This window comes from Mirounga angustirostris, unplaced genomic scaffold, assembly GCF_029215605.1.
Source record: "Mirounga angustirostris isolate CCGP_5_RB_7025 unplaced genomic scaffold, mMirAng1.0.hap1 SCAF_14, whole genome shotgun sequence".
In the NCBI taxonomy this organism is placed as follows: domain Eukaryota; kingdom Metazoa; phylum Chordata; class Mammalia; order Carnivora; family Phocidae; genus Mirounga; species Mirounga angustirostris.
Window position 1 is genome coordinate 77,629,890 of NW_026991722.1, and position 16,535 is coordinate 77,646,424.

A 16,535-nucleotide genomic window follows, 5' to 3' on the forward strand; every position below is an offset into this window, starting at 1 on the left:
GAAGACCCTGATGTGCACGGCCGCATCCACGGAACACTGGGAGTCTCCGGGGACAGACAAAGAGGGACTGTTTTAGGTGGGCCACGTGAGAATGTGAGGACCTTCCAAATGAGCAAGTGAGAGTTACCCTCACTGCCCCCCCCCGCCCAGAGCCACAGGTTCTTCTGGAATCGTCCTTTCTGACTGTGCTTTTGTAGGGAATACCTGCTTTGTTCTTCTTCTTGGAAATAGAGCAGCTCTTCACCGTCCCCACTTTGGAAAACACCTGGAAAGGAATGTCAACGTGTATCAGCACTATTTTCAGGCTAATCCTGCACCTAGTGCAGGCACAGCTCAAAATACAGAGGCTTCATACGGGGCCACGGGCCCCAAGAGGGCGGGACTAACAGCAGCGCTAACACCCAGATCGTGCATAAGGTGTGGACACTTATGGACTCTCTTAATTCAAGTCTCATTCGTCCTACTCAGATCTTTAAAACCGCTCCACCAGGGGTGCCTGGGGGTGCTCAGTCAGTTAAGCATCTGCCTTTGGCTAAGGTCATGATCCCGGAGTCCCTGGATTGAGCCCCATGTCGGGCTCCCTGCTTAGGGGGAAGTCTGCTTCCTCCTCTCCCTCTGCTTCGCTCGCTCTCACTCACTCTCTCAAATAAATAAATAAATAAAATCTTAAAATAAACAAACAAAAAAACCACTCCACGGGAAGATTCTCCTAACATCCCCACTGTACAGACGGGGAGACTGAGGCGCAGACAGGATAAAGGACTCACCCAGGCTTGCACTGTTAGCCGAGAGTGAGGCTGGGATCCACGTCCAGGCAGTCTGACCCCTAACCTGGGGCAACACGAGGGCTGGACGCCGTTCCCTGCAGAGCCCCTGATGGGCTTGTGGCCCTGGGACAGTGACCTGACCCCCTGAAGCTCAGGCCTCACAGCTATGTGTGTGGAACCTGGACATCACCCTAGCGGCGACTCCCAGCTCCCGAGTCTGAAGCTTGGGTGCATCTTCCAGGAAGCAACGATTCCCGATGACGTTCCCTTACCAGACCCGGAAGAGCCGGCACAGCGGGAACGAACACAAACTACACGCTGCCTTCAGCTCTTCGAAGCAATCCGGCACTACTGGGGGCCTGCCTCTTTACAAATGCAAATCCAAACCGAACCAAAATGGATTCAGGAAGCAGCCAACGAGAAGTCCCAGGGCGGGTTTCCAGTTGCTCCATACAGTAAATCTCTGCCCTGAAGATGCTACTGCTTTGGCCGATGTGCCCCTCTGCCGTGGCCACTCTCCCAACTGGCAAGAGGACAGTCACATCACAGACTTAGCCAGATGGCCTCATGGTGCACGCTCTGACCTCTTGCCTCCCCAAAAAGGAGACGCCTCAATCTCTCCCTCTGGATGCAGGCTGGCCTCCCTTCCACCCACCCACCACCATCCTGCCTCTGGGACTCAGTGGACCCCGTCCCCCCTCTTGAGTCCATTTGTGGGATTTTGGAACTCAAAAGAGTTTTTATTTTTATTTATTTTTATTTTTTTAAGATTTTATTTATTTATTTGACAGAGAGAGACACAGCGAAAGAAGAAACACAAGCAGAGGGAGTGGGAGAGGGAGAAGCAGGGCTTCCCATGAGCAGGGAGCCCAATGCGGGGCTCGATCCCAGGACTCTGGGATCATGACCTGAGCCGAAGGCAGACGCTTAACGACTAAGCCACCCAGGCGCCCCTCAAAAGAGTTTTTAGAAGTCCGTGAGTTCAATCCTTATGGCCGTCTTGTTTTTTTTTTTTCAGAACCAATCCATGGCTGTCAGCCTGCTAATAATCACTGATTTATGCATAAAAAAAAATGTGTCAAACCCAGTTCATAGAAATGAGGAGTCTCCCCATAGCAGGTCTCAGCCCAGCGGGGGAGCTTGCAGACCCTAATAATCCTTTGGAACCGGAGGCTCCATTTCCCTATCTCTAGCCAATTCCTTCACAAGGCCCCCCCAACCCTACTCAATGTAGGACCCACTTGACATTTCCCAAACACCTACTTGGAGATGCCCATCTTTGTACCCTCCGCCCCACCCCCCAAGAATGCAAAACCCACATCCCGTCCAGGGATTTCAGGCAGGGCTGCCCCGCACTCATTCCTGGGTCTTCTGCCTGCTCCCATCAGGCCAGGAGGTGGTGCTAACATTTGCTTTTGGGTAGTTAACACCACAGAAACAATTGGCGGGGCGCAGAGGTGGGGGGTGGCTTTGTTTTCTGAATGGGCAACACTAACACACACAGACGACAGCTTTCACACTGCACACGCCTCCCTAGCCGCCCTGACACGTCCCCTTCCATGTCTGTGGGTGCCCCTCCCAGCCCCAAGGCGGGTCTGCCCGTGACTCAAGTCCCTGGGGGAGATGCCTACGGGACAGCCCAGCAGGGACATGGAGGGGCCGGTGGCTGGCTGTGAAGCCCCATATCAGCGTGAACCAGATTTACAGGCCAAATAAACCAGGCAGCGCATCAGCAGACGGGCTTCCCCGCCCCACGATACCCTTCCCCGTTGTTCTCAAACATCACTCACTCCCTTCAGGGTCTCCTCCGTCGTGCTGAAGTTGAGGTTTTTAATAAACAGAGTACATCCGGGGAGGCTCTCCTCCTCCTCCTCCTCCTCCTCTTCCACCTTCTCTGGACAGTCCGCAGCTCCTCCCTCTGCTGGCTTTTCACCTCCTGGGGTCTCGTTGTCTGGCACTGCGTCCCCCCCCAAACACAAATCCATTAGATGGCAGATCCACGAAAAGTCTGAGCCCCAGGGCCTATAGCACAGAACCTGCTAGACCAGAGGGGTTCCGCCTCTGTGCGGGCAGCGTCGGGAAGGGGCATGGATTCCCAGCTGGCACGGGGTTCTAGCCGCTCTTTGGGGGAACCTGGGGCGGGGGGAGACCGGGAAGGGGGGCGAGGCTGTCCTGCCTCCGGCCTCTCTTTTAAAGGAATATGAAACCCAGACCAGAAGTCTGAGCCTTGGACTAACCCACACCAACGTGAACCTTGATATAAATTACTGTGTGAACTGTTTTACTGAACCACAAACTTAAGTGACGGGTTACTTTTCCACAAAAGCGATACAGAGCGAACTTTCAAATTAAAATGCGACTCAAAACTTTTGAAAAATTACAGAATGGCAGCAAAACTTAGAACCCTCTAAATACCTCATGAACCTCAGGGATGTTACGTTCGATTAGAATCCCCAGTGTATGTAACTTTGGAGAGCCCCACACGTCAGAGTGCCTGATCTGTGCTAACAACATAAACTCAGAGCTGCACATGACAAAAACTGAAAACAAACAAACGAACCGCTAAATACTCATAAGTGGGACACTAGGAATGTTACAGTGTCACCAGAGGTCGGGATGATAGGTGTTCATTAAAAATACTTCCAAAAGGATGTGTGAGGACAAAGAATTATGCTTATGATATAAAAATTACAAGAAAAATTAAGATCTGAACCGATAAACAGCATAAGGCCAATCTCATTCCATACACGCAGTTCTGGAGAGACACATGCAGGGAGTGAAGCTGGAAGGGGGCGCAGAACATGCTCCTGGGTGCTTCTGGAGAACAGGGTTACAGAGGGCTGTTGTTTCTGCGACCCCAGCCCTCTTGTCCCACCTACTCGGAAGGAAGAGCATTTCAGGAATGGGGAAGAGCAAATAGGAGGCCGTGCATCCGCAGGCTGAGGGTCAGGGTCAGCCGTGGTGATGCGTGCGGACGTCACCTCGGGGTGACAGAAGGCTCAGAAGAAGGAGACCAGCACCGTGACCTCTTAGAAGTCCTGCTATGAGGAAATGTGCACAGTTCAACCTCCCCGATTTCCCCATGTCACATGGTCAGGGCCCGGGGTCACATCCCACCTCCGCACACAAGCTTCTGAGGTTCCTCCCGCACCCTGTGGAAATCGAAGCCCATCTTGGAGGTTCTTCAAAGCGGTCACGAGACAACACCCTCACACCCGTGTGGTTTGGAGCAGGGGGCCCCGGCTCCTGGGTGACAGATACAGCCCTCTCCTCCCCCACACCTGCACTCAAACACTTCAAGCTTCTTGGGGTTCAAATCCGCGCCCCCCACTCTCACGCCAAGTACCCACACCGCCTCATGTCTGCCTCCCCTGCCCCTCGTGAGGCAAGCTGAACGCTTGCGAGGCCTAATTAAGCTTCAACCGATTTGTCATAAAACAACCCTTTCAAGCCCCGATGGCCACGGGCGGCCGTGATAATGTTGTCTGCCTCACATCAGTTGAACAGACAGCCTTGGCCCCTCCTGCTCCCCCGGAGGTGAACCCAGAACCCAGACCCTCACTCCAGGACAAAAAAGAAGAAATCAACACAAAAGACTCCTCCCCCACCCAAGACACTAAGACAATTTACCCAACCAGGGACTCCATGGTGTGGCTATTGTACTCAATGCTCAAAGCAAAGCAGGGTGGACAAAGTATTGCTAATGACGGGGAGGCAGAGCTATGCAAAGTAGCTAAGACTTCGGGGTCTGAATGAGAGCTTTATTCGAGCTGAAAACCACGACCTTCAGCTGGGAATGACACTTCCACCCCACTGGCTCTCCTTGTATTTGCCATCCCGGAGATGAAGGGGGGGGGGGAGGAAGGATGGCTGATTAGACAGCCCCCCACCCCGGCCCCACGCGCCAGGCACTGGGCTCGATGCCCCAGGTGGACTTTCTCATTAATGACCACGGGAGCCACATCACAAAAAGTGGGCCGCCCGTGACCAATGCTGGAGGTTGCTGCCGCCTCTGAACCCTAAATCTGAGCGATCTTCAGGTCGGGAGAGAGGTTCACGGAAGACCAAAGAAATTGTTTTGAAAGAGAAGACAGAGGTGGGGATGATGGTGACCAAGAAGGCTCGTGGTTAGCTTAAGGGGGCAGCCCCTGCTTGATACCAGCCAACTGCTGCCATGGGAGGTCAACTCAGGGTGGTCCCACGTACAGGTCTTCTAAGAGAAGCTGAAAATCCATCTTTTGACAGAAAAACCCGTGGTTTTTAAATCTCGGCAACTACCTCAACGGCCTGTGGCTTCTGTACTAGGCAGTGGTCAACCAATACACCAACCAGCTCATCGGCCTTTGTGTACTACTGCCCACACGCAGCCTGGGCACAGGCCGCCAGCAGAGACCGCCAGCCCTCCCAAGGGCCCAGCATTCAGCCAGTTCCCAGTGTCCCAGGGGTTCCAAGCCTCCCGGGACAGCAGCTCAGGGGAGCCCAGCTCCATCCTGCTTCCTTGCCCAGCTTCAAAGAGCTGTGTGAAAGGTCGGAGGCACCTGCCCTGGAGATGGGATGTTTGGGTCTAGCAAGAGCTGAGCTGAGCTTACAGTTAGGGCTGGCACCCCAGGAACAGAAGACTGATCCTTTCCACGGCGAGTGAGGTGCCCTTGGCCCCTGCCTGGGAAGAACAAGGGGACTGTGAGGGCAGCCAGGACCTATGTCCGCCCCAGGTGTGTGTCTGGCCTGGCTCACCAGCTCCTCCAACTGCTAATCAGTCGGCCAACAGCCCTGACCCCCAACATCCGGAAGGGATATGCAGCTTGAAATAAAAGACATGATTAAATGTGGCCTGGCCATCCTCCAACAGCACAGAGACGTCTGTGGTTTCTCTAAACCTCTGTGTCCCCAGCAACCACCTGCCTGTACCTGTAACTGCCCCTGGGATGCTGGGAGAACGAACAAGACAAGGGGGCTGGTCTTGAGATCTGCTGAAAATGGGGGGCCTGGAAAAATTGAGAAGGGGCCCACGGACCAGCCAGGACCAGCACAGAGCTGTGAAAAGCACACAGGCCTTAGGAAGGGGTGATCTGGGTCAGAGTCCCGGTGATGCCACTCAGTAGTGGTGTGGCCCACACCTCAGAGTCTGGGGGGCTGTGTCCCTACCAGCCACACCCCTGGGAAGGGCTTCTGCTCCCTGAGTGGCCAGGCCAGGCCCTGCTGCGGCCCACACACCCGCGTCCCTGTCCAGAGAGGTGTGACGTGGAGGCCAAGTGCCACGGCAGCGAAGGCAAAGGTCATTTTTAAACGCACTTCTGCTCCTGGCCCGAGTGGGGAGACAAAGACGAGAAAGGAAAATGAGATACTGTGAAACTCAAACAGATGTTTGCCAACAAAATCACCAGGAACCAGAGAAAGAGGGAAGAAGTAAGGAAGGCAAGCGGGGCTGGGCCAGAGGGTGGGAGTGCGAGTGGGGGGAAGGATTTCAAAGTCAGGTGGGCTGGAGGGGGCTGGGGCAGGCAGGGGAGAATGTGCTTCCATCTGTAGTTAGCACAATAAAACCCAGTCACGCATCGCCACATGGGGCTTTATTATAATCAGGCCGCAGAATTTACCGCAGCTTCCCCCCCCTTCCCAGCTCTGGGCGCTGAAGGCTGACAGCAGAGACTGTTATCAGTTGCAAGCAGCTTTTCAGGACCTCCCCCGACTCTGAGCCCTTTATCTGGAGGTGAGGGTCTTGGTTGTGGGGAGATAAAACACACTGTCCCCCTCCCTCGAGACTGGTACAGGGAACGGGGAGCTTTCCAGAAAGGAAGGAGGGGGGGCTGGAAAAATAAAAGCTCCGTCCACTCCCCTCCCCGCTCCCCTCTTTCGGGGCCTGAGAAAATCTAGGGCTTGGGGGCTGGCTGAGTGCGATGGGCATCGAGGAAGCTTCAGGAACGAGGTGGAGCCCCGGTGTGGGGGAGGAGCACGTGAAAAGGAATGGCACAGGAGGCTGGGGAGGGGGCTGTGTATGCGATTCGTGTAAGAAAAGGTACAGAAAGGGCAAAAAGAGGCCCAGGAGGGGAGCTCTGTAGGAATGTACCTGGTGATGCGGACCTCAGCAGGGCTTGAAATCAGTCCAGACACGCACAGCGCCCCATCTGAAATCAGGCCTGTAGCCGGGCCCCTCGGCCGGGCTCCGCGGCCTCCTTTGTGTGAGTCTCGTCAGCCCCGAGAGGCAGGACCTGTCAGGGGAAGTCTGTCTGGGAGGCTCTCAACAGGGCAGTCCAGGCCCCGGGAAGCAGGGCTCAGTGGGGCAGGGCAGACTCGGGTACATGGTCTCTGCCAAGCCTCTCCGTGAGCTCCAGAACGTTTCTGTCCACACGGCCTGCCCCTGCTCCTAGTGGGACTCTCAGCTGCCCTCCACCAGGCCTCTTCTAGGGAAGAGGGTCTGTGTGGCACCCACTGGGGTCACCCCAGCTCAGCAGAAGCTGGTGCTCATGGCTGAATGATGAGCCATCCGCTCCGGCTTGCACCAGAGGGGCAGAGTATTGATGCCTTCCCTGCGGTGTCTCACCATACTCTCACCTACGCCCCGAGAGGTCAGCATGGTCATCATGCCCATTTTACGGACGCCGAAACCGAGCCTCAGAGAAGGATGGTGGCTCGCCCGGCCGCAGAGCTAGGAGAGGACAAGGAGGACAGTAATTTCCCCAGGAGCTCTGAGCTATACACGGAGGAACCGGAAGTGTTCAGTGCAGGGCCGGGCACGGCGTAAGCGCCCTGGGGTTCACTCAGCGCCCAGCCTGCCCTCCTTCCAGGTGCTGAGGTTCAGCAGGGAGCAAGCGGACAAGGTACCTGCCTCGTGGAATGGACTTTCTAACAGGGAAGTCAGACACCAAGGAAATGAGCCTGTCCACGATTCCAGGAAGTGGGAAAGGGTTAGAACAAAGCGAAGGGTAGCTCGTGGGGTAGGCATCAATTGGTACACCCAGCAGGAGCTGTGACTGTCCCTGGAATCGGTGCTGGCACCATCTCCACTCTGCTTCGACGCGGGACAATGGTTGGAGGACGAACCCTCCATCACCAAGCTCCTACTGTGTGCCTGAGGCTTGGGGCACAAAGGCCAGGATGACCCAGCCTTCCAGGCACAGAGAGAGGGGCAGAAACCCTTCTTCCTGCATCTGTTTACTCCGTCCACACATATTCATGGAGCTATGCCTGGGGCCTTGTGGGGGAAAGGGCACCCAGCAGTGAGCAAGGCGGCCGCTCCTTGCCCTCATGGTTCTCCCGTCGGCCACAGACGGATATTGAGCAAGAAAAACAAATGAATACATAGAATACAAACTCTAGAACACTTGTTCTAGAAGGCCAGGGCAAGGGGCCACACCAGGACATGTGCAGAGTGTGGCCACATGGCACCAGGATTAGTGGTCCTAAGCAGGTAGGAAATGAGCCCTCGCTCCTGGCAAGTCTGTCTGCCTAAAAGGAAGACTTGCTTTGGTCAAAAAATATTATTCAGGTTCAGGATGAGCAAGTGAAGTGAATGCTAAGGTGGCTGATGATTTTGGGGTGATGGCTCGTTAAGAAAGTCACAGAACTGCGTCAAGAGAAGTCTTCTTATGGTGGCAAAAGCGGGTTTTGAAGGGAACCCTAATCCAATCTGTGGACAAAACTAACTCAACAACACGGGCTAGTGAAGGTTCATACCAGTAATCAGTAAGTCTGAGGACGAGGGAGGCTCCTGGAGCCTCGAGATGCAGAGACCAAAGAACTGTCCTTCCTGATTGGAACAAAGATACCAGACCAGGGGCTCCCGAGTGCCTGGTGCTGACTGGGCTGGTCCTGAAGGTTTTACGGACTCACGACAACGTGACAAATGCAGACAGCCCCGCGAGGTTTATGGACAGTGAGGTCTATTCAATTAAAGACCTGTTCTTTAATCTGAGAATTCTGCTCGCCCCGTTTTTGCTCTGAGTCACGCTTTCTGGGAATGACGGAGATGGTAGATGGGAGACTTATTTTCTCAATTCTTATTTTAATACACTGGGTAACCCTATGGGGGGAGGTGAGTAGGAAAGCAGGGGACACTGCTGATGAGCAAGGTCCTAACATCTGGATAACAGGACCGCCAGCCCTTTTCAAAACTTTTCTGAAAGTCTTCCATTCCGGGATGTGTCGTGGCCCCCACCCTGAGCGCTTCTCGCCCCCTAGGGGACATCTGGGGAACACCGAGGGAACACGGGCAGTGTTTCAGGTTGTCATGAGCACTGAGCACTCTGGACATTCAGTGGGCAGAGAGGCTGGGGGTGCAAAATGCCTTGCTATTTGCACGACCATCCTGGCAAGGGGGGGATGGTGCTCCCCCCGCGCCAGTGGCACCCCTTGCGCCCCCAAGTGTGAAGCATTAGTGGGGGTGGGCCACCCCCGACCTTGCCCAGCATTCCTACCCTGCCCTTGTGCTATGCCACTCCAAGGACGGAGGTGAGACTTCTCACTGGAGGCCCTCACTGGCCAGGCATGCTGGCAGGTGTATAAAACAAGAAGGTTCTCACCTGCTCGGTTCTAAATCCCTAGTGGTAGATTCCAGGGGTCTTTTTCAACCTTTAACTGGCAAACTGAAAAGCTGGCTACTTTATGTTGCCCCTATAATTTCTATGCTCTGACCTTAAGGACATCTTACATGCCTATGAAATCCGAGAACCTGAGATGCGCTGGTCTCCAGGACGAATAAAGAATTTGAACCCAAGTATCTTACAGACTTCAGCATTGCGCCCAGCCCTCCCACCCTCCCTCCTCCACTTGCCCCCTGCCCTGGGACACCCTGATCTCAGCTCTTACAGGTTTCTGGTTCCGCCCTGTCCTCTTCTGCAGGTCCTGCTGGGGGATCTTGGGGTTCCTTCGTCTGCGGGGCTGAGCTGGAGAAGATGCCCACTGGAGCCCACTCCAGGTACAGGGGGGCGTGGTGAAACTGCAGAGACGGGGCAGGGTAGGGGCTCAGTTCCTTCTGCAGATGAAGAGCCTGAGGCTCAGAGAGTATGGGCAACTCACCTGGGGGAACGGAGCCAAAAGGAGAAGCACAGCCTGGAACCTTCTGTGCTGCCTGATCCCTGAGAACATCACAGCCCCCCACCTCCCCTTGCTGCAGCTTGGGGCTCAGGGAACAGGCCCGAGCATCTGTTGTCACTGGACACATTGGTGTCTCCTTGGGTTTTCTGTGATCAGGGAATGAAGGGGAGTAGGATGGGGAAGCAGGATCACTGATGAAATGCAGCTCTCTGGGAGGAAGTGGGGCAGGGCTGTCAGAAACCCACATTCTCTCCCGCCCCCCACCCCGCTACACCACAGGCAATGCATGTGCACGCAGATTCTTTCTTTTTACAACAAGGATAAACCTGACACTGACAAATAGTCTGCGGAGGGCTAAAGTGCCTGATAAAGAGAAGCTACTCATTGTGGGTGAACAGTGCTCCCCCCCATAAAGATATGTCCACATCCCAAAACCCCAGAAACCTGTGGATGGGACTTATTTGGAAAAAAGATCTTTGCAACTATCATTAAGTGAAGGATCCTGAGATGAGAGCATCTGGGTTATCTGGGTGGGCCCTAAATCCAATGACAAGTGTCTGCACACGAGAAAGGCAGAGTTAGATCTGGGGATGGAGGAAGAAGGCCACATGAAGACAGAGGCAGAGACCGGACAGACGTGGCCACGAGTCAAGGGACACGTGGTGCCACCAGAAGCTGGCAGAGGCAGGAAGGGTCTCTGAGAGCCTTGAGAGCGGGCAGGGCCCTGTGACAGCTGGATTTCAGCCTTCGGGACTCCAGAGCTGTGAGACAATACAGCTCTGCTGTTTTAAGCTCCTGCTTTGTGGCCATCACAAGAAACTACCGTACTACTCTAGATGTGTATATATACACATGACTTCTTTCTCTCTTTACTGAGAAGCAAGAGACTGCCCTCTTACAGAAGTGACTTTCAACTTACTGGAAACGTAAGATACCACACGTGCCCAGAATGGCGGCTCTAATTCACACAGGAGTGGAGAGCCAAGGGAAGCCAGAGGGCGGCGCGGAGCCACGGCGTGCTCTCTGGGGGATCTCTAGAGCGACCCTCTCACACGCTCCCGTCCCGAGGAGGTGCTCTCAGGGGTCGGGTCGTAGATCACATCAGAGAAGGCTGGTTTGCAGCCAGCGCCGCACCAGCCAGGTCTGTGCTAAGGCTGCCTGCCGGTCCGTCGGCCCCCTCGGCCCTCTCCCGAGCAGGCCCCGGCAGCCCTACCTTGGAGTAGGCCAGATGTCTGAAGGCCTTCCGGGCCTCCAGGGCCTCCACGAACTCCACAATGGCGGTGACGCCGCCCTCGGGCAACAGCACGCGGCCCAGGCTGCCGAAGCGGCCGAAGGTCTCTTGCAGCTCGGTTGCCACGGTGCCCGCCGGGAGGTTCTTAACCAGGATCACGGTCTTGCTACGCTCGGCCGCCGCCTGCAGGGAGGGAATCAGCACACGTGGGGCAATGGGAGGGAGGATCCCCGGCCCGACCCCAGCTCCGATCTGTGGCTATCTCTGCACCAGGCAGCCCTTCGGGACCTCAAGTACCAGGCGCTTGGGGAGCGGGCCCCCGAGACCCCACCCCTCGGGCGTGGCACTCCAGGGAGAGAGGCAGCTCCTCCGAGTGGGTAGGGGTGAGGGCCCCAGTCCTAGAGCCCAGGTCACACGTCAGCCCCTCCACTTCTGAGCCATGGCAGATCCTGCCAGTGTCCGCCCACAGCCCTCGCTGGGCCTTCCGGAGTGTCCAACAAGACAGCAGATACACGGCCCTGAGAGACGTACTTAACTCGGCCTCAGCCCCTCATGTAACGCCAGGACACAGCGCCTATTTCACAGGAGCACCTCAGGGAACGATTTAATTACGTGCGTTAACACGAGCCAAGCACACACAGTATATGCACTCTGTAAATGTCAGTGATTAGTTTATTGAAAAACCATGTAGCGGGGGCACCAAAGAGCCAAGATATAATGGCCAAGCTCCAGGCACATGGGGTATCTGAGCAGGAGTCTCAGCTTGGCTACGAATCTAACCTGAAACCTTGGGTCAGTTGCTTTCCCTCTGGCCTCAGTTTTCTCGCCAGCAAAACGGGCAGTAACACCCATCCTCTAGGCCTCACTGTTGCTGTGAGGACTGAGTGAGGTGCGTGAGGTGGAAGGCATGTGCAGGTGGGAAGGGCTGGCCCCCAGTGGGCTTCAGGTGCCACTGAGGCCGTAGAGGACAACAGTTAGGGGCGTGGGCTCTGGGGCTGCATTCCGATCCACGACCAGCTGTGTGACCCGGAGCATGTGACTTAGGCTCTATGAATCACTATGCGAACACAGCAGGGCTGCTTTCCCGGGTTGTCACATGAGAGAAATGAATAATAAAACACAAATCTAGGGGAACACTTTGGTGAGTCCCAGTAAGTGTTAGCTGTCAGCATCTGTACTTCATGCATCCACCAGCCCTTTCCATTCCACTCGCCCTGGAGGTTGGCCTGGACAGCCGGGAGGGCTATTTGGGAGTCAGAAGTCGAGATTTAGTCCAGGCTCTTGCCACAGGCTCAGTGTTTGACCTCTAAGTCACCACCCCAACCCCTCTCTGGTCCTCAGTTTCCTAGCCTGTGAAAGGGAGGGGAGGTCTTAACTCCTACCTGGTGGAGAATAAGCATGTAGGAGTCCTGACCTCTATCCTACCTGGTCCAAGGAAGGTCTGTACTCCCAGTTAGACAACAGGTGCTCCTAGTAAGGTACTGGGTGGGGCCCCTCTCATCTGTGTGGGGAAGCCCCAGCACACAGCCCCCAAGAGACACCATCCAAGTCAGATGGGCCCCTTGTCTGAGCCCAGGTGATATTTTCTTCTTTAGCGACAACTTAGAGATTAATAATAATCATCCTTGAAAGGTCGGATCCTCAAACCCGCCAGCACGTCCCGGATCTGAAACCCCACCCTCGGCTCTCCAGCCATTGGTGGCTCGCTGAGCCGGTACCCACCTGGCTGAAGGAGTCCAGACTGACCCCATTGTCGAGGAGGAAGCGCCGCACTTCCTGGACAAGCTGGGTCTCCCCCAGGGCCACGCGCACGGCCACGCTGCCCTTGGTCTCCTGTGGGGGGGGGGAGGGAAAAGGCCCTGTCAGCTGGCAGGCTGGTGACAGGTCAGTCGTTCCATCTCCCAATAGCCTGAGGAGACAGCTAGACAGGGCCGCCGGTGCCCCTCACGGACCCATAGTAATTTCATGACTCGGGCTTCCATGTCTCACACAGTAAATCCAGAACCCCCATGCCTACCTCTCCAGCTTCACTCCCCACCCTCCATTCCAGCCAAGCAGGCCAACCTCATCCCCACCTCGGGCCTCTGCACTCGCTGACCTCCGCCTGCATGGTGCTTACCCCATGATGCCTCCTTCCATCCAATTTCTGCTTAGATGTCACTCTGCTGACTGGTGACCCTCACTCTCACACTCTCTCCCCTACTCAGCTTCACCTTCCTAGCTATTATGCGTATGCTGCACCTGTTTACGTATGTCTTCCTTCTCTGGAAGGTTCTAGAAGAGCAAGACTTTCTGTGTCGGGTGCTGTGGGATCTGAACTGGCTGCATGCTTCCTAGCCAGCTAAGGCCTGGAGCTGAGCTGCCCGACATGGTGGCCATGAGCCACATCTGGCCACTGAACACTTGAAACGTGGTGCATGCACATCAAAAAGTGCTAGGAGTATAGAACATGCACTGGATTTTGAATACTTAGCGAGAAAACAAAAGGCAAAGTTATCTTGTCATCTTTCATATTGTGTATTATGTTAAAATGATATCTTGGCCGTGCTTTGGCTATACTGAATTAAATAAAACAGATTTTGAAAACGAATCTTGCCTGTTTCTTTTTGCTTTTTAAGAAACGTGGCCACTATGGGGTCTGCTGCTACACACAGGGCACACATTCTAGTTCTAATGGGCAGTGCTGACTTTGAGTGTTGGGCAGGAGGAAATGACAACGGGTGTACGGTTTATGGGGCAAAACCATGGATATCCTTTCTGACTAGCTGGAAAACATATTCCAACGTTTTGCCAAAGATGGACTTAGCCACGGTGTAAGTAGAGACACGTGCACTTTAAGGAAGGTGTATGATCTGAGGGGGCTGGAGAGATGGATGGGAAAAGTCAGCAGGAATCAGGTTTGACTTTGACGGGAAGAGGGGCAGAGGCCGATGACTCCCCTTTCCTCATCTCAAAGACTGGGGCCAGCCCAGCTGAGGGAACGCATGTGACAGCCCTTGGAGAGGTGTGTGATGGGGTTCAGAGCATGGGCACCAGAGTCAGACAGACCTGTCATCCCATCTCTGCCTTTTCCAGGTGTGTCACCCTGGGAAGGTTACTTTGTGTCCCTAGGCCTCAGTTTCTTCAGCTGGAAAGTGGGACAGCAGGAACACCTAGCTCATCGGGCTGTGGTGAGGAGCACCGCATAGCTGAGTCTCTCTGGCTTGGCTCCACACAAGCCCGGGAGAAGCAGGCCTGGAGCATGGAGAGGATACTTCCAGAGAAGGCCCCAAGGATGCCCACAACTTCAGCCTGAGGCCAGGGCTTGTAGACGACCCTGCTCCTTCTCCCCTTGTGATCGGCCTAGAGCCGGGCATGTCAGACGGGACGCCCACTCACGTGGTCAAACACTTGACTCTTGGTGGCGCTGTACTTCTGTGCAATGGCGTCCGCCACGGCATTTGGGCCCATGAACAGCGTGTTCCAGTTGTGAGAGCTGAGAGGCAGAGGCAGAACAAAGAAGTCAGACCAAGACTGAATGAGCGGAATATTTTCTCAGATGCAAAACCTCTAAGAAGTAAGCTCATCGCCTGCCCTTCTAAGACCCCAAAGCTGCCTCCTCCTGCCAACTTACCGGGCGCGGGCCAAGCACCCAGGGCCTGGAGACGTGAGCAATGAGGATACGATCCCCGACATTTGACGTGCACTTACTTTGTGCCAGGGACTAAGCACTTTGCTTATATGAGTTCATTTAATTCTTACAACACTGAGAAAGTAAGGCACCACTGTGATCCCCCCCATTAAGCAGATGACAAAAGCGGGGCTCAGGAAGGTCATGGACGAGAGGCTGAACCCATCCCAAGGAGCCAGAGCATGTAGGCGGCTGGAGGAGCAGGGCCTAGAGGCTGGTAGCGGGTAGGGACCTGGAGCTGTTGGCTTTGTCTTTAGACTCTTTCTTCTTCTTATAAGACGATGATCCTGGGGTGTCCGCATCCTCGCTGGCTTCCTTCTTGATGGTGGATGGTAACACGTGGAGCATTCTGCCCTGGAGGGGGATGACGAAAAGAGGGTAAAGAGAGGAAGGGGATAGGTGGGTCCACATCCTGCCCCAGGACATCAGCCCCTCCACTGGCAGGATGGACCCAGTGCTGATAACCCTAGTCAGGAGACATGGCCACCCTCACACCAGAATGGGGACCTGGCCACATGAATCAGGGTCCCGACGCTGGTGGGGGACTTTTGATACAGCCTCACGACAGAAACTGAGCATTTTATAAAACCCCTGCAGCAGCCCCCACCCCCTCAAGCCTGGGCCCTGTTCTGTCCCCGCGCACTGAAGCGAGGGCTCCACGCGGGTGGGAGCCGGTCTGGCTGGGGGGTCCCAGGAGATCAACAAATCATGAATGAACAAATGAGTGGGGAGAAAAAGGACAGAGGGAGCTTGAGGTGGCCTGGGCTTGAGCAGGCGGGCAAAGCACACTGCTCGGTAACACTAGAAAAAAAGAAGAGCTTCTTACATCCTATGGGCCCATTTAACACGACCAGTCCAAACTCTCCTTCCTTATTTCTCTCCCAAACAGTATTTCTGGGGACACAAAGCATATGTGTTCACTTGACAGATAGTTTTCGAGCCTCCATGGTGTGCCAGGTGCTGTCCTAGGTGCTGAAGGGCCCTGCCCCCAGGGAGCTCCCCTCTACAGGCTCCTGCGAGGCAGAGGCTTCCCACACCGTCTGCGTTTTCTTAGAAATGTAGGTGCTCGTGCGTGTGGGCCCACAGATCCTTTCCCCATCACCTGAGCCCAGCCGCCACCCGCCAGCCTGGAGCAGTCACCTGGAACACCTGCCCGTCCACTTCCGCGTAGGCCCTCACGGCGTGCTCAGGGAACATGAAGGTGACAAAGGCAAAGCCCTTGGGTTTCTTGGTCAGGCTGTCGATGGGGTAATGAAGCTCAGACAGAGGACCTGAGGACAGGACAGGTGTCAGCATCCTGGGGGCTGGGGCTGGGCCTGAGTGCTGGGCACCCAGCTCTTCTGGGTGGGTCACAGCCGCGGTTGCCATGAGACCACCTCAGAGGTCAAGAGTGGCCTTTCACAATCCTTTACGTGTCTACCCTAGAAGTACAAGTGCCTGGCCTGGATCCTGCCTCCAACACCTACCACATGCATGGCCGGGGGCAAACCATTAGCCTCCACGTGTCTCAGTCTCTCATCTGTCAAGTGGCATCCTAAGAATGCCAAGCTCATAGGGCGGCTGTCAGCAGGCCCATAAATGCATCAATACTCGTGTAGCGTACTGAACCGCGCCTGCTCCAAAGTTAGTGCCCCAGAGGGGTGTGCTGGGTCCAAGTACAGCCCTTCTAAAGCGGCTTCCGCTCTCAACACCAGGGGGTGCCCACGCCCCCCTTGGTCTTTGTCTTCCCCCACGGAAACCTGGAGGCCACGGCTCATCCCCCAGCCTGGGCAGCCCGGCCCTGTTGTGCAAACCAGTGGCCGCGGGCTGGGAGGTCACATGAATGTGCCTGCTGGCA

The 16,535-nt window shown here is 55.3% G+C and overlaps 1 protein-coding gene across 4 annotated transcripts in view; it reads right to left on the reverse strand.

Moving 5' to 3' along the window:
• The window catches only part of RBM19 (RNA binding motif protein 19), a 133,750-nt gene that overhangs the window by 99,004 nt on the left and 18,211 nt on the right, over positions 1-16,535 (reverse strand). For all 4 annotated transcript variants that reach the window (XM_045887575.3, XM_064578425.1, XM_064578426.1 and 1 more), the window contains exons 11-18: positions 15,839-15,969; positions 14,931-15,052; positions 14,407-14,503; positions 12,751-12,861; positions 11,011-11,211; positions 9,570-9,699; positions 2,558-2,724; positions 205-265 (exon numbers count right to left, since the gene is read on the reverse strand). In XM_045887575.3, coding sequence (XP_045743531.2) covers positions 205-265; positions 2,558-2,724; positions 9,570-9,699; positions 11,011-11,211; positions 12,751-12,861; positions 14,407-14,503; positions 14,931-15,052; positions 15,839-15,969 — 1,020 coding nt within the window. The remainder of the gene's footprint in view (positions 1-204; positions 266-2,557; positions 2,725-9,569; positions 9,700-11,010; positions 11,212-12,750; positions 12,862-14,406; positions 14,504-14,930; positions 15,053-15,838; positions 15,970-16,535) is intronic.